The sequence below is a fragment of the Ornithorhynchus anatinus genome, chromosome 16 (assembly GCF_004115215.2).
Source record: "Ornithorhynchus anatinus isolate Pmale09 chromosome 16, mOrnAna1.pri.v4, whole genome shotgun sequence".
Lineage (NCBI taxonomy): Eukaryota > Metazoa > Chordata > Mammalia > Monotremata > Ornithorhynchidae > Ornithorhynchus > Ornithorhynchus anatinus.
The window spans coordinates 34,304,020-34,330,290 of NC_041743.1; the positions used below are offsets into that span (position 1 = coordinate 34,304,020).

The 26,271-nt window shown below is 42.6% G+C and overlaps 1 protein-coding gene across 1 annotated transcript; it reads left to right on the top strand.

Annotated features, from left to right (window-relative positions):
* The first annotated feature begins 1,940 nt into the window (after positions 1-1,940).
* PCGF6 (polycomb group ring finger 6) lies at positions 1,941-24,570 on the top strand. The gene is made up of 10 exons (XM_029080274.2): positions 1,941-2,270; positions 7,415-7,514; positions 7,740-7,836; positions 9,045-9,100; positions 9,200-9,259; positions 11,520-11,628; positions 15,187-15,214; positions 18,418-18,516; positions 20,653-20,739; positions 23,286-24,570. Exons 1-10 carry the CDS (start codon positions 1,941-1,943, stop codon positions 23,331-23,333), a joined length of 1,014 nt encoding a protein of 337 aa, XP_028936107.1. The 3' UTR covers positions 23,334-24,570.
* Positions 24,571-26,271: the final 1,701 nt, after the last annotated feature.

Below are 26,271 nucleotides of genomic sequence, written 5' to 3' on the forward strand. Positions count from 1 at the left end.
CACAGAGAAGTGAAGTGACTCGCCCAAGGTCACCCAGCTGACTAGTGGCAGAGCGGGGATTCGAACCCATGACCTCTGACTCCCAAGCCCACGCTCTTTCCACTGAGCCACGCTGCTTCTCTAATAGTATTTACTGAGCGCTTACTATGTGCAGAGCACTGGACTAAGCGCTTGGAATGGACAAATCGGTAACAGGTAGAGACAGTCCCTGCCCTTTGACGGGCTCACAGTCTAATCGGGGGAGATGGACAGACAAGAACAATAGCAATAAATAGAATCAAGGGGATGAATAGCTCATTAAAACACTAGCAAATAAATAGAATCAAGGCAATGTACCTCTCATTAACAAAATAAATAGGGCTCATTCATTTATGCATTCGTATTTATTAATAATGTTGGTATTTGTTACTTGATTCTATTTATTTGCCTTGATTCTACTTATTTGTTATTGTTTTAATGAGATGTTCATCCCAACTCTGCCACTTAGCTGTGTGACTGTGGGCAAGTCACTTAACTTCTCTGGGCCTCAGTTCCCTCCTCTGTAAAATGTGGATTCAGACTGTGAGGCTCACGTGGGACAACCTGATTCCCCTGTATCTCCCCCAGCACTTAGAACAGTGCTCTGCACATAGTAAGCGCTTAAATACCAACATTATTATTATTATTATTATCCCCTCGATCCTATTTATTGCTATTGTTTTTGTCCGTCTGTCTCCCCCGATGAGACTGTAAGCCCTTCAAAGGGCAGGGACTGTCTCTATCTGTTACCGATTTGTCCATTCCGTGCGCTTAGTCCAGTGCTCTGCACATAGGAAGAGCTCAATAAATGCTATTGCATGAATGAATAATACTGTTGGTATTTGTTAAGCGCTTCCTATGTGCAGAGCACTGTTCTAAGCGCTGGGGAAGATGCATTCATTCAGTAGCATTTATTGAGCGCTTACTATGTGCAGAGCACTGTTCTAAGCGCTGGGGAAGATACATTCATTCCTCCAATAGTATTTATTGAGCGCTTACTATGTGCAGAGCACTGTTCTAAGCGCTGGGGCAGATACATTCATTCCTCCAATAGTATTTATTGAGTGCTTACTATGTGCAGAGCACTGTTCTAAGCGCTGGGGAAGATACATTCATTCCTCCAATAGTATTTATTGAGCGCTTACTATGTGCAGAGCACTGGCCTTAAGCGCTTGGAATGGACAAATCGGCAACAGATAGAGACAGTCCCTGCCCTTTGACGGGCTTACAGTCTCATCGGGGAAGACAGACAAGAACAATGGCAATAAATACAGGGTGATCAGGTTGTCCCACGTGAGGCTCACAGTTAATCCCCATTTTACAGCCGAGGTCACTGAGCCACAGAGAAGCTGAGTGACTTGCCCACGGTCACCCAGCTGACAAGGGGCAGAGCTGGGATGAATGGATCTTCCCCAGCGCTTAGAACAGGGCTCTGCATATAGTAAGCGCTTAACAAACACCAACATTATTATTATTATTATTAATAAGCTCTTCCTCTGGGGGGTGGGGACGGGACTCCGTCTCCCAGCAGCCCCCGGGCCTCCTTCCCCCTCAGGAGGAGGACTACGTTTCCCAGCAGCCCCCGGGCCTCCTTTCCCCTCGGGAGGAGGACTACGTTTCCCAGCAGCCCCCGGGCCTCCTTCCCCCTCGGGAGGAGGACTACGTTTCCCAGGAGCCCCCGGGGCTCCTTCCCCCTCGGGAGGAGGGCTACGTTTCCCAGCAGCCCCCGGGCCTCCATTCCCCTCAGGAGGAGGACTACGTTTCCCAGCAGCCGCCGGGCCGCCTTCCCCCTCGGGAGGAGGACTACGTTTCCCAGCAGCCCCCGGGCCGGGCGTCCCCAGGCGCCTGCGCAGGGGGAGCCGCGTTTGAGGTGGGGGGGGGGGGTCTCCCGCGCTTCCTCGTGGTGGGCGGCGGCGGCGGCGATGGAGGCGGGCGGGGCGGCGTCCGGTCCTGAGGGTCCGGCGGCCTCCCCCTCTCCCGCGGCTCCTTCCCCGCCGCCCCCGACCCTGGAGGAGGGCGAGGCGGCCGCCCCGGCCAGCCCCGGCTGCTCCAGCTCCCGGCCGCCGGACCTGGAGCCCCAGCGCAGCCTGGACGGGGAGGACGGGGGCGACTCCGACGACGAACTGGACGACGACGACGACGACGACGACGACGAAGGCCGCCCCTTCCCGCTGGGGCTGGAGGGAGGCCGCCTCGATTCGGAGGACGACGACGACGACGACGATGACGACGACGACGAGGAGGAGGAGGAGGTAAAGGCCTTCCGCCGCGGAGCGCTTATGACAGTGGGTCGCACCCACTAAGCGCCGCCGAGTGAAACAATCCTATTCATCGGGCCCTGACCGGCCGCACAGCTCTGTACTAAGCGCTTGGGGGAGAGTAGGATAACCTGATGACCCTGGATCTCCCCCAGCGCCTAGAACAGTGCCCTGCACATAGCAAATACCAACATTATTATTACTAAAAGGGGGGTGAAGATTGTGAGCCCCACGTGACACAACCCGATGACCCCGGATCTCCCCCAGCGCTTAGAATAGTGCACATAGTAAGCGCTTAAGAAATGCCAACATTACTATTGTTATTATTAAAAGGGGGATGAAGACTGTGAGCCCCACGTGGCACAAGCTGATGACCCTGGATCTCCCCCAGCGCTTAAAACAGTGCACATAGTAAGGGCTTAACAAATACCAACATTATTATTATTAAAAGGGGGATGAAGACTGTGAGCCCCACGTGGCACAACCTGACGACCCTGTATTCATTCATTCATTCATTCAATAGTATTTATTGAGCGCTTACTATGTGCAGAGCACTGTACTAAGCGCTTGGGATGAACAAGTCGGCAACAGATAGAGACAGTCCCTGCCGTTTGACGGGCTTACAGTCTAATCGGGGGAGACGGACAGACAAGAACAATGGCACTAAACAGCGTCAAGGGGAAGAACATCTCGTAAAAACAATGGCAACTAAATAGAATCGAGGCGATGTACAATTCATTAACAAAATAAATAGGGTAACGAAAATATATACAGTTGAGCGGACGGGTACAGTGCTGTGGGGATGGGAAGGGAGAGGTGGAGGAGCAGAGGGAAAAGGGGAAAATGAGGCTTTAGCTGCGGAGAGGTAAAGGGGGGATGGCAGAGGGAGTAGAGGGGGAAGAGGAGCTCAGTCTGGGAAGGCCTCTTGGAGGAGGTGATTTTTAAGTAAGGTTTTGTATCTCCCCCAGCGCTTAGAACAGTGCTCTGCACATAGCAAGCGCTTAACAAATACCAACATTATTATTATTATTAAAAGGGGGATGAAGACTGTGAGCCCCCCATGGCACAACCTGATAACCCTGTATCTCCCCCAGCGCTTAGAACAGTGCTCTGCACATAGTAAGCGCTTAACAAATACCAACATTATTATTATTAAAAGGGGGATGAAAACTGTGAGCCCCACATGGCACAACCTGACGACCCTGTATCTTCCCCAGCGCTTAGAACAGTGCTCTGCACATAGCGCTTAACAAATACCAACATTATTATTATAAGGCCCTGAGTGTCTGCAAAGCACTGTATTAAGCGCTTGGGAGAGGACTGTATGGCAGTAAACGAGAACAGCGAGCTTTCAGTCAAGAAATGGGCGGGGGACAGCTGTTGAGTAGGAATTGTCTCCTTTTTCGTTGCTGAATTGTACTTTCCAAGCGCCTAGTACAGTGATCTGCACAGGGTAAGCGATCCGTAAACACCACCCAGTGAATCAGTCATAGTTATCGGGCCCTTACCGTCTGCAGAGCACTGTACTAAGCGCTTGGGGAAGAGTACAGTACAGAAATAAACGAGACACATTCCCTCCCCCAGCGAGTTTAGAAGTGGATGGGGGACAGGTGTCGGGCAGAGATTGCCTCTCTTTGTTGCTGAATTGAACTTTCCAAGCGCCTAGTACATCGTTCTGCACACGGTAAGCACTCCATAAACACCACCCAATGAATCAATCATATTTATCAAGCCCTGACCATCTGCAGAGCACCATACTAAGCGCTTGGGAGAGGACAGTACGGCAATAAACGAGAACAGCGAGCTGTCAGTCAAGAAGTGGGCTGGGAACAGGTGTTGGGTAGGGATTTTCCCTTTTTGTTGCTGAATTGTACTTTCCAGCCGCTTAGTACAGTGTTCTGCACACGGTAAGTGCTCCATAAACACCACCGAATGAATCGGTCATATTTATTGGGCCCTTATCGTCTGCAGAGCACTGTAACAAGCGCTTGGGGAAGAGTACAGTACAGAAATAAACGAGACACATTCTCTGCCGTCAGTGAGCTTACAGTGCAGAAGGTGGGAGATGGATACTAGTATAAATTCATTCAATAGTATTTATTGAGTGCTTACTATATGCAGAGCACTGTACTAAGCGCTTGGGATGAACAAGTCGGCAACAGATAGAGACAGTCCCTGCCGTTTGACGGGCTAATAAATGTAATATAAAGGTTCATTTCTCCTCCCTTTAGGCCCCCATCCACTCCTGGGCCCAAATCAATCAATCAGTTGTATTTACTGAGCACTTACAGTAAGCACTTGGAAGAGTATCTTATAGCAGATTTGGGAGACATGGTCCCTGCCCACAACGAGTTCACAGTCTGGGGGGGACACAGACATTAATACAAAAAATAAATAAATGATAGATATGGTTAACAGCGTTGTGAGTTTTAAAGGAGGGCTGGATAAAGGAAGCAATTCAAACGGAAGGGCAACGTAGAAGGGAGAGGGAGAAGAGGAAAGGAGGGCTTAGGGAAGGCCTCTTGGAGATGTGCCTTCAAAGGGATGGAGAGAAATTTCAGATATGAAGAGGGAGGGCATTTCAGTCATTCAGTCGCATTTATTGAGTGCTTTCTGGGTGCAGAGCACAGTAGTAAGCTCTCGGAAGTGTACCACAAGAATAGACACATTCCCTACCCACAGTGAGCCGGGCCAGAGGCCCCATGTGAGCAAGAGGTCAGAGGCAAGTTGATGAAGTCGAGGCAGAATAAGTTGGCATTAGAAGAGTGAAGTATGCGGGCTGGGTTGTAGTAGGGCTGGGCAAGGCGATTGAGTGCTTTAAAGCCATTGGTAAGGAGTTTCTCTTTGATGTGGAGGTGGATGAACAATCACTGGAGGTTCTTGAGGAGTGGGGAGACATGGACTGAACAGTTTTTAGAAAAATGATCTGGACAGCAGTTTGAAGTATGGACTAGAGTGGGAAGAGCGAGGAGGCTTGGAGGTCAGCAAGGAGGGTGATGCGGGTGAGTCAAGGCGGGATAGGATAAGTGTTTCAGTTAATGTGGTGGCATTGTGGAGGGAGAGGATAGGGCAGGTTTTAGCATCAGATGTGGAAGTCTGGCCTTACCCTGTCAGTGAGACTGGGCCCAAGGGTCAGCAACACGCAAAGTAGGAAGAATTGAACAGGTGTCTGCATAATTTGCCTTTTTTCATACCTGGTTTGTCTCTTCTGTCCATGTGGTGGTAATGACAATGACCCAGTGCTATGCGCTCTATTAAGTGCTTAGAAAGTACAAAATAAGCAATGGGCAAATTCTCTACTCGCACAGGGCAGGCGCTATTCTCCCCATTAATACGTAATGCAGACCCAGGGAAGTAGACTCTGCCTTCTTTTCCACCTTTTCCTGTAGGTTGATACTCCTAAGAGTAGGATTGAGCAACCAAGAAGGGGCCGGTTGCTTCCAGAAAGGAATGGATTAAATGATTCCCTCTGTTCGTACTGGTCTTCCCATTTGCCATGTTCTCTTTGTATGGAGTCAGTCAATCAGTTAATGGCAGGCTCTTATCAACAAGTTTACTGACTCTGTTGTATTGCACTCCCAAGTGCTTAAAGCAGTGCTCTGAACACAGAAAGCACTTTAATAAATACCATCGGTTGGATTGATAGTCCTAGAAATGATGCCCACACCTTGCTTAGGGGCTGACACTTTACTGTCTACGCCTTACCCTTAACATGTTCAGCCCACCAGATAGACCAAGAACAAAAAATGCGGACCGAAATTGAGGCCAAAAAGGAGGGGAAATTATCAGAACCATCACCACGCCTGTTCTACCTTCATGACATCTCTAGAATCTGCCCTCTCCTCTCCATTCAAACTGCTACCAGACTTATCCGAGAACTCCTCAGCCCCACGGCACTTATGTACATACCCATAATTTATTTTAATGACTGTCTCCCCCTCTAGACTTTAAGCTCACTGTGGGCGGAAACCATGTTTGCCAACTCTGTTATATTGTACTCTCCCAAGTGTTTAGTACACTGTTCTTTACACAGTAAGCACTCAATAAATTCCATATATTGATTGATTGGGAAGCAGACATTAAAATAAATTACAGACAAGAGAAACGGTTTTGGGTTTTGGATCTGGGATGAAGGGCAAAGGGCTTGAGGAGTACCCAGCAGAGTCGTCATAGAGAGGAGGGTGGATAGGGGAAATGAGGGTTTAGTCATTTCTTCGTCTGCCTAGAATCGTTCGCTTTGAAAAGAAGACTTAATGTCCGTTTGAAACGAATTTTACCAAAAAGCACCAAAGCACCTCCCACCAGGATTTGTTGCAGTTTTAAAGTGAAGGGAAATCTCCCAGATATTGTCACCGACAGAAAGTTAGCAGAAATCTACTAAAGCATCTCAGAAGATCTGCCAGGGTTCTGGTAAAGGAATTAAGCTCTAGGAGCACTCTCAAACCATTGTGAATTGATTTCTGTTCACTTGCTAATGAACTCTGTAACATTCTTCCAGCCCTTGAGAACTGTTGATTAAAGATGCTCTGCATATATCCTGCATACCAAGCACTAGTATTTATTGAGGGCCTAATGCCGGCAGAGCACAGAACCAAGCACTTGGGAGTGCACAAAAGGTTCGAAAGACAAGACCTCTGCCCTCAAGGATTTTGCAGTCTAGGGCGAGAGATAGACCCAAAAAGTATTACCGATGGGAAGAAGAGGAGAATGGAAGGATGAAGAGGTTGAATGAGCCACTGGCAGTTGGGAGCAGATTACAGTGAAGGTGGTGCTGAGCTGGTAAGCGGGAGGATAAGATCTCGGGACAAGACAAAATAACTGGGAAAACCTCCCGGAGGAGGCGGTGGGATTTCAGAGGAACTTTGAAGAAGGGACGGGGGGACGGGGTGGTCTGGCCGATTGGAGGTCCCCGGCAGAAGGGAAGAGTTTGAGCAAGGAGGGATCGGAGGTGAGAGAGAGGAGGCGGCAGAGTTGAGCAAGGGATCGGGCCGAGGGGGGCGAGGAGGAGGTAGAGGGCATCTGTTCTGACACGGAGTGCTGGTTGACTTTTCTCCGTCTGTGTGGAAGTTCAGTTTTTAAGAACTTGAGGAAATGAACTGTTGGGTTGGCTTGTAAGACATTTTCAATTGTATTTTCAGCGGATGATTAATCTCTCTGAGCTGACCCCCTACATCTTGTGTTCAATCTGCAAAGGCTACTTTATAGATGCCACCACCATCACAGAGTGCCTTCACACGTGTAAGTGTAATATGTCTTTGTTTTGGCTTAGTCTGCCTTCCGGTCTAGACTGTAAACTCACTGTGATCAGGAAACGTGTCTGCTAACTGTTGTGTTGGATTCTCCCAAGCGAATAGTACAGTGCTCTGCACATAGCGCTCAGTAAATATCATTGATTGACGGGTCTATTTGCAAGTTTGGTTTTACCTCCACCTCTTTCATTTCTTACATTTGCTCTTTCAACAGTTTGTAAAAGCTGCATTGTAAGACATTTCTACTACAGCAACAGATGTCCAAAGTGCAACATTGTAGTTCATCAGACACAACCTCTTTATAACATCAGGTAAGAGGAATGCATCTCTCTGGTTTTGCTTGAGGAATATTTTTGTTTGAGGAATATATTGAAATATTTCTTTCTTCCAGAAACTTTCTTTACTGATTATGTGTTTTCTCACTCTTTGGGGATTGTATGTTCAGGGATAAAACCTTTGGCTGAAATTGGAAAATTGAAGACCGATAAAACCGGTATATTGGGTTTCCTTGGGCTACGGTACTATGATGCCGTTCATCATGTGTATAATGTAGTGTTTTCTCATGGAGTGGAATGGGAACAACAGTGTGAGTGTTTTACTCCATCGGGGTTTTGCAGGATTGCTTCCCTTGCTCAAAAGGAGAACTGGGCATACATAAAAAACAGGGATAAATTCCAGATATATTACAGGCAATGGGAGCACTTAAAATATATAACAGCGATTAAAAGCATCAAGTTGCTGGCTAACCTAACTTTGGAGGGGGCAGTCCTGAAATTTGGTAACCAGCAGCACGGCCTTGTGGAAAGAGCACAGGCTTGGGAGTCAGAAGACCTGGATTCTAATGCTAACTGCCAATTGCTTCCTTGGACAAGTCACTTAACTTCTCCATGCCTCAGTACTCCTGGTCCCCCTCCTACTTAGACTGTGAACCTCATGTGGCATAGGGACTGTGTTCAACCTAATTAACTTGTATCTACCCCGGCACTTAGATCAGCGTTTGACACATAGTAAGGGCTTAACAAATTCCTAAAAAAAAAAACCAAAAAACCACTGCGACCTCTCCGACATTGTAACAGATGGCTTCTGATGGACAGCTGCTCCTGTGGGGAGGCCATGGCAGTTGTCGCCATGGTGTTGGGCGGGAGACCATATTACTTATATTAATATAAGTCTACTTATATTATAAGTATAGTAACTTATAAATATAAGTTTACTTATATTCATTCATTCAATAGTATTTATTGAGCGCTTACTATGTGCAGAGCACTGTACTAAGCGCTTGGGATGAACAAGTCGCTTATATTAATGTCTGACTTCCCCTCTAGACTGTAAGCTCATTGCAGGCGGGGAACGTGTCTATTGTTATATTGTACTCTCCCAAGTGCTTAGTACAGAGCTCTGCACACAGTCGGTGCTCAATATATACAGTTGAATGAATTCCCTGTTGGAAGTAGTTTATTCATGGAATTAGAAATGCATCCTTTCAAATTCAGAACAATTCATTCTCTCTTTTTGCTAGGTTGGACCGACAGTTACAAGACATAGTGTACAAATTAGTTATCAATCTAGAGGAAAGTAAGTCGCTTTTTATTACACTGATCCTAGTACCAAAAATCCCTCTTGACTGCATCTGTTGTATTTTAAGTATAATTTAGTTTGTTCCGTCCTTTTTAGGAGAGAAAAAACAAATGCACGACTTCTATAAGGAACGAGGTCTGGAAGTGCCCAAACCTGGTAAGTTTCCGATGCTCTTTTGGGTGGGTAGTTTGCCATTATAAGAAGCCGAGCAACATGAACACAGTCGATAATAGGCAAACATTTATCGGTACACCCAATCCTCACCGTTTAAAGAAGGAAGGTAGTGTAGCCTAATGGAAAAAGCCTGGGACTGAGAATCTAGTACCAACTCTGCCATCTAACTGCTGTGGGACCTCAGGTCAGTCACTTTACTTCTCTACACCTGTTTCCTCACAAGAGGTAACGTTCCAGTTCGCCCTACCTCTATGAGCCCCTTGTGAGCAGGCTGCTTGCAATCTGATCATCTAGCTCAGCATCTAACTCGGTGTTTGGCCCATAGTAAGTTCTTAATATATGCCATCATTAAGGATAATTGCTTGAGTAGTGTGATGAACAACTTCCTTGTAATTTTGTGATCCGGGGCAATTTAGAGTTCTTTCTCTCTCTCCTCCCCACCCCGCTTTATGTGAACAGCACTGCAGTTACAGGGAAAAGTACAAAGGTAGGAAATAAACACAGTCCCTGGTCCTCAAGGGATCCGGGGACTGGCAACAGACACATAGGAAAGATAAAACCATAAGAACACAAAAACAGTATAAAAGAATCAGGCAAGGAGAAATACAAAAATAAAGAAGGTTAGGGAGGCTGGAAGAGCAGAGTCTCAACTGTCCCAGCCTCAGGCCCGGAAGGTAATTGCCACAGCTATGGCCTTCCTGAGGCAAAGAAATGCCGCCTTCTGCTTTCATAACAGTACTCAACTAGAAGCACCTCCTTGTATGTGTGCATAATAGGGGATATTTGGTTTCAGTTCCCTTATTCAGTAGAATTCCTGTGGGATGGAGGTCACGGCTTCTCCTATTGAAAATGGCAGCTAAGCCCGAGTGAAGAAATTGGTTATAGGGAGAGTGGTTTGCTCAGGGCCACTCACACTCTCTGGTCCTGTCCACGTGTGTTCCCACTGAGGGCCGGCAGAAGGGCAGCATTCAGCTGCCAAATAGTTATTTTCAGCCGGGGGGCAGATGGGAATTTTATGGGGAGAGGGTCAGATTTCAGGCCACAAATCCACCATTTGGGTTTTTATTAACCTGATGGGAAAACACCCAGGCCTTATCCAGAGACTGGGATGAGCGAGGCTGACACAACTGCTTCTAAACTGGTGGGGGGCAAATGACCCCAGTGGCCTTAAGGTGCAATACATTGCCAAGTGCATGCCAAGTGTTTTTACGTGCAGCCTCCACGTGCAACCAAGGTGACTGCAGAATAATGTTGACGGTGTGCTATAATCCGGCAGATTGCCTTGGTAGCCGCTGAGTCTCGGCTGTCCTGGTTGCCCCGCTATTTTTCAGAATTCTGCTGCCTGAGCCTGGCTCCCTATTTCCCAGAATGTCGTGGGGGTTCTTCAGTCTAAAGCCTTTGCCACCCGTGGTATAACTATAGCAGACATTCCCCTAGCTGGGAGCAGACATCGCTAAACTTCACCCTTTCCTTTCAATCCAAACTGCTACTCTGCTGCTCCAAGCACTTATCCTGTCCCGCCTCGACTACTGCATCACCCTCCTTGCCGACCTTCCTGCCTCCTCTCTCTCCAGACTCTAGTTCATGCTTTACTCTGCTGCCCAGATCATTTTTCTAAAAACTATTCCATCCATGTTTCCCCACTCCTCAAAAATGTCCAGTGATTGCCCATCCAGCTCCATTTTAAACAGAAACTCCTTATCATCGGCTTTAAAATCATCATCTTGCCCATTGGATTAATAGCATTTAATCACCTTGCCCCCTCCTCATTTACCTTGCTAGTTTTCTGCTACAACCCAACATGTTCACTTTGCTTCTCTAATCCTGTGAGCTCGTTATGGGCCGGGAGCATGTCTGCTAATTCTGTTGCATTGTATTCACCCAAGCGCTTACAGCAGAACTCTGCACATAGTAAGCACTCAACAAATATCATTTTTGATATCTGCTCACTGTTCCTTGATCTCGTTTTTCTCACTACCTACCCCTCTCCCACATCCTTCCTCTGTCCTGGGCCAAAGCAGGGCTTGAATTCCAGTTCTGACATCCAAAGAGTTGGAGAAATGGCATACTGAAAGTGGAATAAATGAGGTTATCAGTAACTGACCATTAATGTGCTTCTTGCTTATTGATATTTCTGGTGGCTAATGTAATGAAATCTGTGATGAAGAAGCCAAACCATTTCAGCAGTTGTCCAATCTGGGGGGTTTTTAGCATAACGTTGGTGTGTTCTGTTCCTACACAGCTGTACCCCAGCCGGTTCCTGTCAGCAGAGGAAGACCGAGGAAAGTCTTGGGATCGGTTTTCCGAATTCCACCAGAACTTGATATGTCTCTCTTACTGGAATTCATTGGGTGAGTACTCCCTCAACTTCATAGGACTTCTCTTTAGGAGAAAACTGGATTTTCATAATTGTCAAGCTGTACCGTGTATCTAATAATAAGCTTCCCTGATGTCCCATCATCTCTGTAGAAAAGTTTCTGTTTTGGGTTAGCTGCTGGATAGCTTAGATCTTCATTGTAAGTTTCTTGGGAGCAGGGACTGGAGATCCAAGCTAGCCCAAAATGAGCACGAAGACACGATGATCAGATCTGGCTTGGATCTGGAACCAGAAGGCTCGTTGGGCCTCCTTTCCTTGGGAATACTCCTGTGACTGCATTTCCAGTAATCCACAGAAAATTAATGCAGCCAAGAAATACACCGCATAAGGGCAGCAATGTTGTTATGCTGGGGCCCTATGTCCCTCAGAGGTCTGAAATGGAGTGGGAAGAAATCCGTCAATGGTATTTATTGAGTGCTTAGCATAGGAAAGCACTGTACAAATAACAGTGTCAGTAGACACATTCCCTGCCTACAATGAGTTTATAGTCTAGGGGAGAGTGAGAGTTCTGCCTACATACTGGGAGGTTTGCTCTGGGGTCTCTGACTCCCCCACAAGCTTGAATCTTGGAGAGCCAAGGCTAGCCTGTCCCCATTCAGGACTCCATCTTGTTCTCCTTGTAACTCGTAGCCTAATAGCGATTTAGTGTCTGTGTGCATGTACATACCTGAATGCACAGACACGTGTGTGCTTTTAGAGAAAGGTGTCCTCACTGGTAAGCCTTTATTCATGTTTGTGGATGTGGTTGAAAAGACTGCAGTTTTGTGTAACTGTTTTTCATGGGTGGGGATAACACTACGGAGATTCTCCGCAATACAACCAGGTTATATTCACTTTCAACGTGGTTGGAATATGAGATATATTTTTCCCTCAAACTTAACATGTTCTGAAACCGAACATGTTCCTGAACTTCTGGAAAAGTGAAATGAAATCTTCAAGGTTGTTTACAGTCTAATGATAAAGACCACTAAACTATTATTCAATCTTCAATAAAATCATGCAAAGCATAATGTTCCAAAGTTAAATGAGTGAACTGTAAAGCCAGTACCTTACCTTCTGTTGCTTTAGTGCAGATCTGGCTGGCTGGGCTTGTTATTGTTCCCATTACCCTAACCTCAGATAAAGTTGGTTAATTCCACAAGAGCGACTAGAAATAGAAAGCCCACTTTACTCATGTCAGGGTCTTCTTTACTGGCCCTGAAATCAGCAATTCCAAACCGCAACTATCCAAATTTTCAGTTATAAAAAAACATGTAGAGAACTGGTGAGGGGGTTTACGTGTAAAAGAGAAAACAAAAATATCCACGTTAACACACTAGGGGGCAGAGCCAATAAGCACTAGTGATGCTTTTGTGGTCTTTAAGTGGGTCACGATTAGGGAGTGACACTCTTTACTCTGAACCGAAGGGCGACTCTTTTATTGTGATAATTCAGAATATTAAAAGTCTCGGAATAGTGCCACATCCAAAAATGGACTATTTTTTCCCATTAAATATTATTTGAAGTATCTCAGATGCTTTTTTTTTTTCCAACAAAGACTTCAGAGAGCCCCATCAAAGTGTTTTGGAGGTTGTTTTTGTTGTTGTTTGTGAGGATTTGGAGTGATCTCCATTGCCAGTAGCTCTGGATTTGAAGTGGAAAGCAGGTTATTTTTAGTGTTTCTCCACCCCAATTCCAGAGCTTCTGGAAAGAGAAGGATCACATGATCCTTTATCACAAATATTCAATTGTTTTTTCCCAGGGGATGAGTTTCAAGAAGGGCTGCTTTTATTCCCCTGGAGGCATGAGCTCTTTCCATTACTTCACACTGCTTTATATCCAAGGCTCAAGTACAGAACTTGAATCTTGCCTGTTGCAATGAGTCAGAAGGAGTGAGCTTTTACCTAAATGATCATATTATCTAAACAAATATTTGTTATGCTTGGGGGGGGAGGGCTTTTAATGAGTAAGGAAAGCACAAAAGTGAAATATGTACTTTTACCCTGAGCGTTTCTTGGCAGTGGAAAAGGAGGGCGCTTTAGAGTAATTGATTATTAAGATGCTAATTTTATTTAATACTTTCTCTTGGCAAGAACAGTCAGTTTTCCAGTAACAAAGGGTTACATTAGTCTCAAACCCCACATTGGAGAAAACATGCATTATAGTAGTCATGCTTTGACTGAACGCACATGCACAGCCATTTATCGTGACACTGCATCACAACCTATCTTAGACAGGCATGAGCTGTTGGAAGAATGTTCCCTAATTCTGCCTCTGTCCTATCCAAAAATATAGTGAAAAATGTGTGTTCTAGGAAAGCTGACTTTTTCATGTTTTGACATCCTAAAGTAGCAGAATAAAAGTATTTATTGTGCTTTCATATGGGAGCAGAACACTACACTTTGTGCTCAGGAAATATGCAAAATAAGTAAAAGTCATGACCTCTGCCCTTGACCTTACAGTGAAATATAGGAGAAAGACATTCATTTATAAAAAGATACAATAATAAAGAGTGAAATAAGAATACAGGAAATAGATCAGTAATGACCAGGTCAATGTGTGATTCCTTACATGGCTGAGGTGTTAGCATGACTAGAAAGGAGTAGGATTAATCAAGGAATACTTCCCAGAGGAGGTAGCATTTTAGGTTTTTGAAGGAAAAAAAGGAAATAGTTTGACAAACCTGAAGAGGATAGAGCATTTCAGGCAAGAGGAAAGGTGTGGGTAATGGGTTGGAGCTGGGAGAAGGTTTGAGAGCATGAGATGGAACAAAAAATAACCACTATGATATAGGATTATAATATCAAATTTCTTTATTTTTTTCCCCCACATTGGTTTTCTGAATTGTTTAGATACTTCCCATAGCAGGATGCAATTCTGCAAAATATCCAATTCTGTTAGATGAATTCATGGTCTTCATGTATTTAGAGTGATTTCTTGTTGTTGTTATTAAGGGGCTTTAACTCTTTCAGTTTGGAAGAACTATTTACCTCGTTGGAGCAGTGAATAACAAAACACTGGCCTGGTGGCTTTAAGGAGTATGTATTCCTACAGTACTTGATTTTCATTCTATGTATTTCTCCAGTTGAATCTGGCCCTTCATCTGCTAGTGGACTGATCCAGTATAACCATGTTTATATTGTTAGATCAGGATTTTTTTTTCCTGCATCCCTGCAGAGCCTTTAAAGATAGTTTCCTTTTGACTGTCTAAGTTTTGAAATAATTTCATGTTTCGCTTTTGGAGCATTCATGATATTTGTTGGATTAATTAGGGGATCGTCAGTGTTTAGAAATTGCATCCTTTGTTTAAAATCCCTTTATCAAATTGAAAATAAGGAAAAAAGACATGCAAGTTTTAAATCAGGAAAGGAAAAAGTAGATTAGAACATAAGCATTTAAGGGAGTAAAACCTGGATGTATTCATTTTAAACAGTAGGAAAAGCCTAGATTTAAAATTTAAGGAAATTGAAGTTTCTTGAAGTATTTGTTATACTTTTTTTCAAGAAAGTATGCAGATAAAATATTGACTGTTGTTTTTTCATTTGCTCTTTAGTGCTAATGAAGGAACCGGACATTTTAAGGTATGAGATTTACTTTTTTTCCCGTTCCCTTTGTTCAATACATTTGAATAATAATGATGATGATGGTATTTGTTAAGTGCTTACTATGTGCTAAGCACTGTTCTAAGCGCAGCCAAATCTAGAATAGGGCTAAGGTTGAAATGCAAGGACTGTACTGGGATTTGGAGTATTTATCTCTATTCTGCCCTCATCCCTGCAGACTTTGGAACAAAACTATGAAAGGCTTTTTAAGGCAGTATGAATAACAAAGGAATGAATGACTAATCAAACTGATAATATTTCTAACCAAGGACTAAGTTTAAAGTAGAAATACAAAGAAAACGTCCCGAACTGCTTTCTGCATGGTTGGCATTTCCGGTAGCTTAAAAATGTGTGTGCCTATGGCATTTTGGGTTTAAATCAACTTGCCCTAACTTGCTTCAATCATTTTCTCAGATACCAAACTGAGGTGAGCTCCTTTGGAATGTATTAAGATTTAGGATTATGTGAAAAGCATCAAAGTCTAGAATTTCATTGAACCCTCAGCTTTCCATGTCAGTACTTTGTAAAGTGTGCAGTTAGTATGTAGTTTATTTCTTCTTCATTTTAATCTAGTTGTAGTTAGCGTATTTTTCTTTTGAAAATTTTCATCTGTTGCACCACGGTTGGGTCAACCCGCCGAGCCCCCGAGAAAGCAAAACATTTAGGATAATAGTGAGTCCACTTGCCTTGCACCCAGTAAGTATGAATTTGAGGATTATCATGCTTTATTAGAAAGGTCACTCCCTGGGTGTCTTTCATCTCTAACTCCTATAAATCCCCGTGACATAAAGGCAGGCCAAAAGTGAAAGAGAGGCATGGGGAAACTACTATTTTTCTTGTTGAGTAGTTTGAATAATGTAAAGTTTTATGCATAAAACTGAGTGTCAAAACTGCATTTCACTTAGTAAATTATTTATGATATAAAATAGATAAAATATAGTAGAACCATCTTTTAGCAGCACACGTGCTTTTTTAATAAAAGGGAAGTGGTGCATATGGTAGGTGTGTGAAGCTTTTTTTCAGTTGTCCAAAAAGAATTATAAGCAGTGCAGTCTTATTGAACTGTTTCATTTTGGCCCATGGTTTGGGGGGAGAGAGAGAGAGAAATTAGAGGAAAGGAACGGGATAGAAGAGTGAGTTTTAGCTACTTGAGTTAAATTTGCAAGATGAAGCCAACTCCTGGGAAAGCCATTTCCGTTTTTCTGGGTTAAAATTAAAAGAAAAAAATAAGTGGCATATTCATTCATTCATTCATTCAATAGTATTTATTGAGCGCTTACTATGTGCAGAGCACTGTACTAAGCGCTTGGAATGAACAAGTCGGCAACAGATAGAGACAGTCCCTGCCGTTTGACGGGCTTACAGTCTAATCGGGGGAGACGGACAGACAAGAACAAAGGCAATAAATAAAGTCAAGGGGAAGAACATCTCTTAAAAACAATGGCAACTAAATAGAATCAAGGTAATGTAGATTTCATTAACAAAATAAATAGGGTAATGAAAATATATACAGTTGAGCAGGCGAGTACTGTGCTGAGGGGATGGGAAGGGAGAGGGGGAGGAGCAGAGGGAAATGGGGGGAAAAGAGGGTTAAGCTGTGGAGAGGTGAAGGGGGGGCGGTAGAGGGAGTAGAGGGAGAAGGGGAGCTCAGTCTGGGAAGGCATAGGAAGATGAAGTTAGGTGTTAGGGTCCGGGTTTTTTTTTAATCATTAAGGCTATTATTCCAGGCAATAGAATTGCTAAGACCAAGTCCTTTCCCTTCAAACATTAGCAAGTGTTTACCCTCACTTAGCCATTTCTGTTGGCCTAACAACATCACTGACAGGCTCAATTATGCATTATTTCCAGTTTGAATGAATTTCACAAAAAGGAGGAAATGAAAAGTTCAGCTCTAATAGTCTTAAAGTCTTAGACTATTTGAATTAAGGGTTCATACCCAAGCTATAGTGTTCATCAAATTATCAGTCATAGTAGATTGGGTAGGATTGCTAACACTTTGGAAGACCTGTAGATTTCAAAGCGATCGTCAAAAATCAGACAGATGATCCTACAAAAACTGGATGAAATTCAGTTGGGACGAGGGCAGGTAATACACCTAGGAATGAAAAACAAATAGTATCTTGAACCATGCCATAAGGAAAACTCACCTCTTGATCAATGCCATGCACGTGGGCACAGCTGTTTCTTCTGACACAGGCTCCTTGTGGGCAGAGGACATGTTTTCTAACTCTGTTATAGTGTACTCTCCCAAGCGCTTAGCGCAGTGCTCTGCACTCAGGGCTCAGTAAATTACCGTTGATTGATTGAATACAGTGTGTTCTATCCAGGTAGCTGCACGTTGTTAGAGGAACATTTTAAGAGATGATTAATGGAATTGGAGACGCTTTACGTTAGGGAGAAGGTGGAAGGGTGACTTAATATTCAGTTAAATGTAGGTATTGGGGGAAGAATTACAATTGTTCTCAGTGTCAGAGTATTATAACCCTGATACTCAGAAAACTTCTTATGTCAGCCCATTCTCTCCTATTTTATTTTAAACCCATTTCCTCTGGTCCCATTATTTGATGCTGAGAACAGTTGGTCAGCATCTTCCCCAAATGCCTTCATTATTTCTTGAATGATATTTAATCAATTTATTATGTGTCAAGCAGTGTTCTAAGCACTTGGTAGATTCAAGTTAGGACTTAGTCCCTGTCCCTTATGGGGCTCACAGTCTAAGTAGGAGGGAGAACACGAGGGAGATGTCTTAGAAAAAAACATCCACCCGTCTACCTGGATGGTTTAAGTATTCACCTGCCTGAAGGCTGTGGCTTGGACCAAATGATCTCTCAGCGTCCCTGCCAACTCTTTTTCTTTTCAGTCTTAACTATTTCCAATTAGATAAATTATGTTTCTGTGTGTAAGAAGTTTACCTGATTCTGAATGCTCTTTGAGGAGACATTCAGCACAGGGCCATTCAGTGTCAACACTTTAAAAGTCAAACGACAACTTAGTGAATGGGAATTTCCCTTTCCCCTTCATTAGTTGTCTGGAGACTCTTCAAGGTTTACTTCATTTCTTTGGTCGGTAGAAAAAAGGATTAGTTTATTGGGACGAGAGAGGTCCTTGACAGTATAAGCTGATGTAAAACTGTTGGTTCTGATATTTTCAGTTTGTAAATAACTTAATTGCTCATCTTTCAGCCACTGGAAAAGAAGTTTGTGCGAGTTTCAGGAGAAGCAACAATCGGACACGTAGAGAAATTCCTCCGGAGAAAAATGGGTCTTGATCCTGCTTGTCAGGTATATCTCACCCTTGGGCAGAGGTCATCAAGGGGAGAATTATATTGGCAGGTGGCTTGGCCCATGTTAAGGGAGGACAGGTATTGCTTGCCTACTTCAGTGACTGTTACTTCACCTGGGGTCAGAGGGGGATGTATCCCTCAAAGAAAGCACTAGAGGAAACAATCGCATATTACAGCAATCCAGGCACACAAGGTGATTTTTTTTTTAAGGATGTAATAGAAGTTTTCAGCCTAACAGCCGAGAAAGCCTCTTATTTCAAATGCAAAAGTCAGGGGCAAAATGTGATATTAGGGCTGTCTGACAAATTCACTGTCCTTTTTATCTATAATGGTATAGATTGTTTCCTTCATCCCTGATGGAATATTGACCAACAGTAATTGCTGGGCACATGGTTAACATGTTTGAGGAATAACTTGCTCTAGAGGTCCTACAATACTATAGTGGATTACTGTAATTTTATTTTTACATACAGTATTCAGTGAACATAAACTTTAATATTCTCTCTTAGTTCTCTGCTGTATAATCAGGAGATTCTCATGTAGTTACAAACAGCATGTAGTCTGTCCCAGGTGGCCTAGGGTAATTCACCTTTGTGTGAATCTTGCCTTCTGGGATCCACCTCTGCATTTCTGGAAGAATTTGATGCTTTTCTCACCTTTCTTCCCTCAGTCTCATTACTGGCCCCAGTCCTCAAGGATGTCAGCATATCTGCTGTCCCCCAATAGGGGCCTTCTTCCTCACACTCCTCAACTCTTTTGGCTTCTCTTGCTCCACTTGCCCAGGCACCAAAATGGACACATCCTGGGCCTCTTTACCAGACACTGCACCATTTCTGATTTCACCAACTCTCAGTAACTACTTTCTGACCATAACCTCCTAACCTACCACCTCACCCGCATCCCTTCGCTCCCTAAAACTGTCCTGAAATGTATGTTTTTGTTTTAAACCTATTAGCGTACAGTGTTATTGGCGCACATCCAAATTGTGTTTATCCTGTGAAGTGAATCAATTAGTTATAGTTGTTACTTGACTGGTAAATGAATCTGTCACTTTATAGTTGGGATGAATGACAAAGAGTCCCAAAAGAGAAAGCTTGGTATGTTGCCAGTAAGGAATACCAGCCTGCTAATCATATTTAAATTTAGTGTCCAGCTTGTAAAATGTTTTCATTACAAGCAGAACCAAACAGATTTCTTTCTAGAGGAGACTGGGTTAATTTTTTGAAGGCAGAAATTTTCACAAATTCATAAGCACAATTGCTTGACTCTGGGTTTTCTAAATTTCAGCCACTGAACCATAATTCTAGAGTAACAACTTCGTCTTTTTCAACCCAGACAAAAATTGATCCAGCAAACGAAGGATGCTGGGAACTGTGTTTGTTTCCTGAGTCGGCTAGCTCACAGATTTACCAATTTTTTAAGCTAAATAAGTATTAAATGATTGATGAACTTGTAAGCCAGATGTGGCATAACATAGAAATGGGTAGATTTTTAACAACAAAAGCTAAATTAAGATTTCTAAAGAGAACATTATTAAGTTATGTGCTGAGCTTAATTTTAAACTTTTGTATGGATTCTTATTGTATATCCTGATTCCCCAGGTATCTGAAGAATTAACTTATTTTAAGATTAAAACCCATAAAAATACTTTTGTTAGCCACTGAATTATTCTAAATTTATTCCATCTTAAAAGTGAAGTACCGTCAGAGACATTTTTCAGCTTTGTCCCTAGTTTGGTGTATAACCTTGAACAGATCATTTCAGTCAATTTTCATATCTCTGAAGTAAAAATGCTGTTACATACCATGTTTCTGCCCTCTAAGATGCTGTGAATATTGAAATCCATTTATATCAACTATGAAGAAAGTGTTTAAAAATATTTAGTACTGTATCATAGAAATCCTAGCAGGCATGGGAAATTATGATAGTCATTTTAAGAAAATTGTAGTTGCCTCCTTTTCTTCACCAGAACAAAAACTCCGTATGCCACGACATCTCTGTAGCTGTCCAGAGGGCTCACGGAATGACTCTAGAATTAAATAGTAGTGCAGGAGAATTCTTATATTCATATGGCATGTGATATTGGAGACTCTTAAAACCATTTTTGGGTTTTGTTTTGTTTTGGGGCTTACAGGTAGACATAATATGTGGAGACCACTTGTTGGAGCATTATCAGACACTAAGGGAAATTCGCTGTGCTCTAGGGGATGGAGCAATGCAAGTAAGTCTCAGGAACTGTAATTATGATTTACAGTGTCTTAAAAACAACATTCGTTGTATTTTTTGAACACTTACTGTGGGCTGCAGTATATCGAGTATTTGAGAGAGTGCAGTACAACAGACTTGGTAGAAACATTCCCTGCCCACAGCAAGCTTCCAGTTCTAGAGCAGAAGAGACAGAAAAGGAAAGGGAGAGCAGAGAAGAACAGGGAGTAAAAATGAGATGGAGCGAAAAAGATAAGCTTCATAAGGAGATAGAGCAAGTGAAAGGAAAGAATCAGGGATCGCGCCAAAGGAGTCAGGAAAGAGGAACAAAAAGGAGTAGCAGACTGATGGAGGGAGAGAAAGAGATAATGATGCCCAAGAGAGGTGGAGAAGAGAGATGGAGAGGGGAGGAGAGCACCAGAGGAACAACATTATTCAAGAAAGGGAGAGAGGAAAGAAAACAGAAGGAGAAGTTCATCATACATGTAACCTGGACGAAGAATGGGCATTCTTACTAGTTATAATTACTCTTCAGTGAAGATTTAAACAAGCTATGTGCTTGGGTTTTTTCCTTTTTTAAAAAAACATGGCCCCAAAGGTGGATAAGTTGCTCTTTTTATAATAGTTACATTCTGGGGATGGGTCAAGATAATATTTGGAATTTTCTTCTGTAAAAGAAATCAACATGCTGAAGTTAAGGGGAGCTGAGTTTATGGCTTTGTTGAGTATCTATGTCATTTATTGATCCTTCAAGTTTTTGGGTTTTTTCCTCAGTCATGCATGATTTATTCTTCATGGTCATTGATGTGCAGGGAGGTCATAGCTTATTTTTGTGGCTACCGTGCCAGACTGATCAAATACCTAAGAGACTTAAAGTGACCCCTAAGGGCTATTTGTTTTTCTCCTTTAAGGAAAAAAAAAAAAAAAACGGCCCCAAAGACAGATAAGTTGCTGTTTTTATAATAGTGACATTCTGGGGATAGAACAAGATAATGTTTGGAATTTTCTCGAAAGAGCATCTGGATGATAATTGCGTTGTGGGTGTTAGATTTTCTTTAAATATTTTTAACCAAATCTGAAAGCTCAAGAAAGCTATCATACCATATTTTAAGTAAAATGGTAATTGTGAGTCACTGGGCCCTTGGTTTGTTAACTATAAAACTGTAATTTCTATTTTGATTTTATTTAGCACTGTAAATTTGTGATTTCTTATTTTTGAACGCATTCTTAATGCACAGCAGTGGTTTTCATCTGTGCCAATGTTATGTTGACATTTTTTTACTACCTTTCATCATGCACCAAATTCACTTAGTTTGCTTATAGAATTGAGGTGGTTATTTTTAGAAAAAAAAAGATTTTTGTTCAGCTAAATCCTTTCGCTATTTGACACATCATTTGGGGCAAAGATGTAAGAATGAATTCTGTAGATTTATGAAAGAAAAGAAACGTGTTCTATCCTTCGGTGGCATTTGCCAGTTGATAGCACATCTCAGGAAAGGGAGAGGGTGCATTATTGAAGGTAGGCATTCTGAAATGCAATTCTAACCTCTGGTCTAATTGAATCAGAAGAATTGTTGTTGGGGAGGAGAAGGAATATAAACTGCCTGAAGAATCTCGATGAGATCTTGAAACCAACTGTGGCACTTAACCCCAGCATTACATAATTGTGCATATTAATATATTGTTTTGAATGTTCTTTTGACAAAGCGAAAGCTCTGTGGAATTACATTCTTTGTGCATTATAATTTGAATGCATGTAAGTGTAATCAGCTCACATTTATATTTGGGCATTTAATCCTTCCCACAAACTGAAATATAATTTAGATGTGTAACGTTATTTTTATTGGCAAAAAGGGAACAGGATGCCTAAGTTCATTTAAACCCTCTTTCCCTCTTCCTTTTGCTCCTTGAGGTGGTGGCCTTTCAGAGGAGCAGCACCACCCGGATCCACATATGCCTTTGAGGAATAAAAGGAAAGTAGTTCTGCTCCATTTTTTTTTTTAATTAAACTGATGTCCATATCAGGGTTACAGACCCAGTTTGGATAACCATTGAAATTAAAGTACCTTTTTTTAATGGTACTCTTTAAGCACTTATTTTGTGCCAAGCACTGTACTAAGTGCTGGCTAGCTACAAGATAATCAGGTTGGGCACAGTCTCTGTCCCTTATGGAGCTCACAGTCTAAGAAGGAGGGAGTAGGACTTAATCCCCCTTTTACAGATGAGGAAAGTGAGGCACAGAAAAGGTAAGTGACTTACCAAAGGTCACCCAGCAGACAAGTGACAGAACCAGGATTAGAACCCAGAACCTCTGACTCCCAGGCCCATTCTCTTTCCACTAGGCTGTACTGCTTCCCTACCATTTCCCACCAGTTTCTTGACAGTCAGTCCCTCAGTCAGAAGCTAATGGGCAATGACAAAAAGGTCTCATAAATAAATGAAAGACAATATTTTTTATGCCCGGGGCATTTCAGCCTTCTCCCAAGTACTCCAGAAATTGAGAATTGAATAAAGAACAACTGTCGTGACCTGAGTGTTTATGGATGCCCTTTGCCTTTTCAGGATGGCTTACTTGTGCTTCATTATGGCCTCGTGGTCTCTCCAGTCTAATTAGCCTGAAGACTGTGGAGATATCTGAAGGTAAAGCCATGTGATTTCCACTTCACCAAAGACTGTCATGTCTCATCTAGTTGCCACCACTCTGTGCTGTTCTGGTTCTAACAGGTTGTTGAATTTTGCATCAGTAAGAACCATTTGTAGTTACTACTAGAAATGATAGAATGCATTTGGTCAACGAGAGACCATGTGTGAAGAGCAGTAATAGCTCAGGGAGGAAAGATTGTAAAAACATTGACTTCTGAAATTTCCCTATAGGGTGACAGATTGTTCTAGCATTGTCTTGATTTTTATTCCCAGCTTTAACTTGAAGCAGACATACTTAGAATTTTCTCCTCGATTGGACCGTGATCCTCCTTTCAGACTTCCGATTGGCTGGGATTCTGCTCTCAGGGTTAGCATTTAATAAACATTTCTCCCTTTAGGAAAGAGATACGTGCTTCTGGAAAAATGACATGTCATGGTTTGTTGGACTTACAGACTTTCAGATCTTTGCGAAGCTCCTAAATGTCAGCTGCATGTTTTTTGTACCAGATCTTGATTCCTATCAAGGTAATGAATGGGATCCTTCTAGCACCATTGCCGCTAATGTAGTCATGCTATCCTGAGCATCTCACAAGTTAGTCAGAGTTGCCACCTCTCCTAAAATAGTAAACAATGAGTTGTTTTATCCAGCGTGTGGTCCCCGATGCTTTTTATAGGGCTACCACTCATGAAAGTACTATCAGAAATGAAAGTCTTCAAAGGTCTATGTCCAATATTTCCTCCTAAAATCAAATGAAAGCACAAAGATTTCCATGATTTCACTCTACGGATATGCATACCAGAATGACCTTATGATAGAAGATGAGACATCCTGAAGAGGGTATGTCCATGGAGTCGTTCTGGTCGGAAACTATTCAGCGGCATTCGAAGAAGATGAAGAAAGTGCAGAGAAGAATATGGGAGCTCATTCACGTCTCAAAACCGACAAGTCGAGAAGATACACTTCATCTAAAGTAACTCCTGGTGGTGCTATTAAAAATGTAAACGACTCTTTTGCAACCCAAATTATAAAGTTTATTTTCGAAATTTCTATAGAGTTACGGTAGTTAGAAAATTGGATGTGGAAAAGGCTGTTTTGTAAAGAATTTGTTCATGGTGTGAATAAAATATATCTTGTATAATTTTATTTTAGCTTCTTTGAAATGGTAGTGTATGAAATTTCAAAAATACACAATTTTAAGTAAGACTTTTCCAGTGTTTGGATTTAAAGACAAACTTGAGCGTTATGCTTAGTATGCCATGCCACCCATGAACAAATATTTGATGGTGATTTGTAATTATTACATACCTTCATTCTGTTGTTTGCCAGAAGATGATGATGAATTCTGTTGCTTGCTAGAAGATGATGATGAAGATGAAGTCAAGAAAATGGAATTCTTTATCTTTGTTTATCAGGGGAACTGATCCAGTGCTATTTTTTTCTCCTTTTTCCTTTTCACAGTTCCAACTGCTCCCACTTCCTAGCCGATTACTCTTCAGCAGTGGGCACAGTCTGGCAGTCATGAGCAACTTGATTGTTTATATTTGATAAATTGCAGAACAGAATGGGAAGGAAAAGATTTCAGTTTTCAAGGTTTTGTCTTTGGGTGAAGAAAATGATTTTTCAAAAACCAAAGCTATTTTAATAATCCTCTTAAATTCTAATAGGTCAGGTGGGATCCTGATGATTAGTACCCTGGCTAATAGGAATTGAAATGTATTGAGATTTTCTGCCAAGTGGGATCCATGGAAAAAGGATGGATAATTTTTTGTATGGGTATGTTATCTTGTCCTCCTCATCCCCCCTCCGGCCCAATCGCCACCACCAATCTTTCTCCTTTTCCTCTGTCTCCATGTCCTCTAGGCCTTTGTATTTATCTACCTCCTGCTTGTCACTCTCCCCCATCTTTTTTTTTCTTTGGTTTTTCTTTTTTTTAGGTAATCTTCCTCCTCTTTATCTCTCACTATTTTCTCTTCTCCTAGCTTCCCTCTTCTCTGTTGCCCTCCCTATTCTAGACTCTTCTGTCATCTGCATCCTTCTCCTCTTACTCCCTCTGCCATTTTTTCCTTTGAAGTCACAGTACTGAACAGCTGCTGTTAGACCAGGAAGGAGAACATGCCAACTCTGTCTTCAAGCAGTAAACTAGAGCACATGCCTGAGGAAAATGGGCAAGACACCAGGGATTCAGGGAAAGTAGAACCTGGCATCTTGAGAGGCGGGGATGTGGACACGTGTGCATGAACACATATCTTGGTAACAGGAACACATTTCTTCCCTCCAAAAGTATAATATATTTATATATTGAATAATAATGTTGGTATTGTTAAGCGCTTACTATGTGCCGAGCACTGTTCTAAGCGCTGGGGTAGATACAGGGTTATCGGGTTGTCCCATGTGAGGCTCACAGTCTTAATCCCCATTTTACAGATGAGGTAACTGAGGCACTGAGAAGTTAAGTGATTTGCCCAAAGTCACACAGCTGACAGGTGGCAGAGCCGGGATTAGAACCCATGACCTCTAATTCCTAAACCCGCGCTTTTTCCACTGAGCCACACTGTTTCTCATGAAGAAGTGCTTCATCAGACACTCTTGAAAGTCTCTTGTTCATTGTAATTCTGGGTCTGACCGCCTAGTCAGTCCACTGTGGGAGCAATATGCATAATTGATATTGCTAAATTTTGGGATTTATAATATTGATTGATAAATGGTAAAGGGTATCCTTGGGAACCATTGTAGGGGAAAGAGCACACTCCCTCCAGTCCCTCGCTGTGATTCCATTCAAAGCAGAAAAACTGCTTCCAACAAAGCTGCCTTCAAATGGCTACCTCCTACTCCCCTCTGCTGTAATGTGGCTTTTTATTCTAGTGCCTTTGGATGCCTCAGTGTAGTTTAAAGGCAATTTTGCTG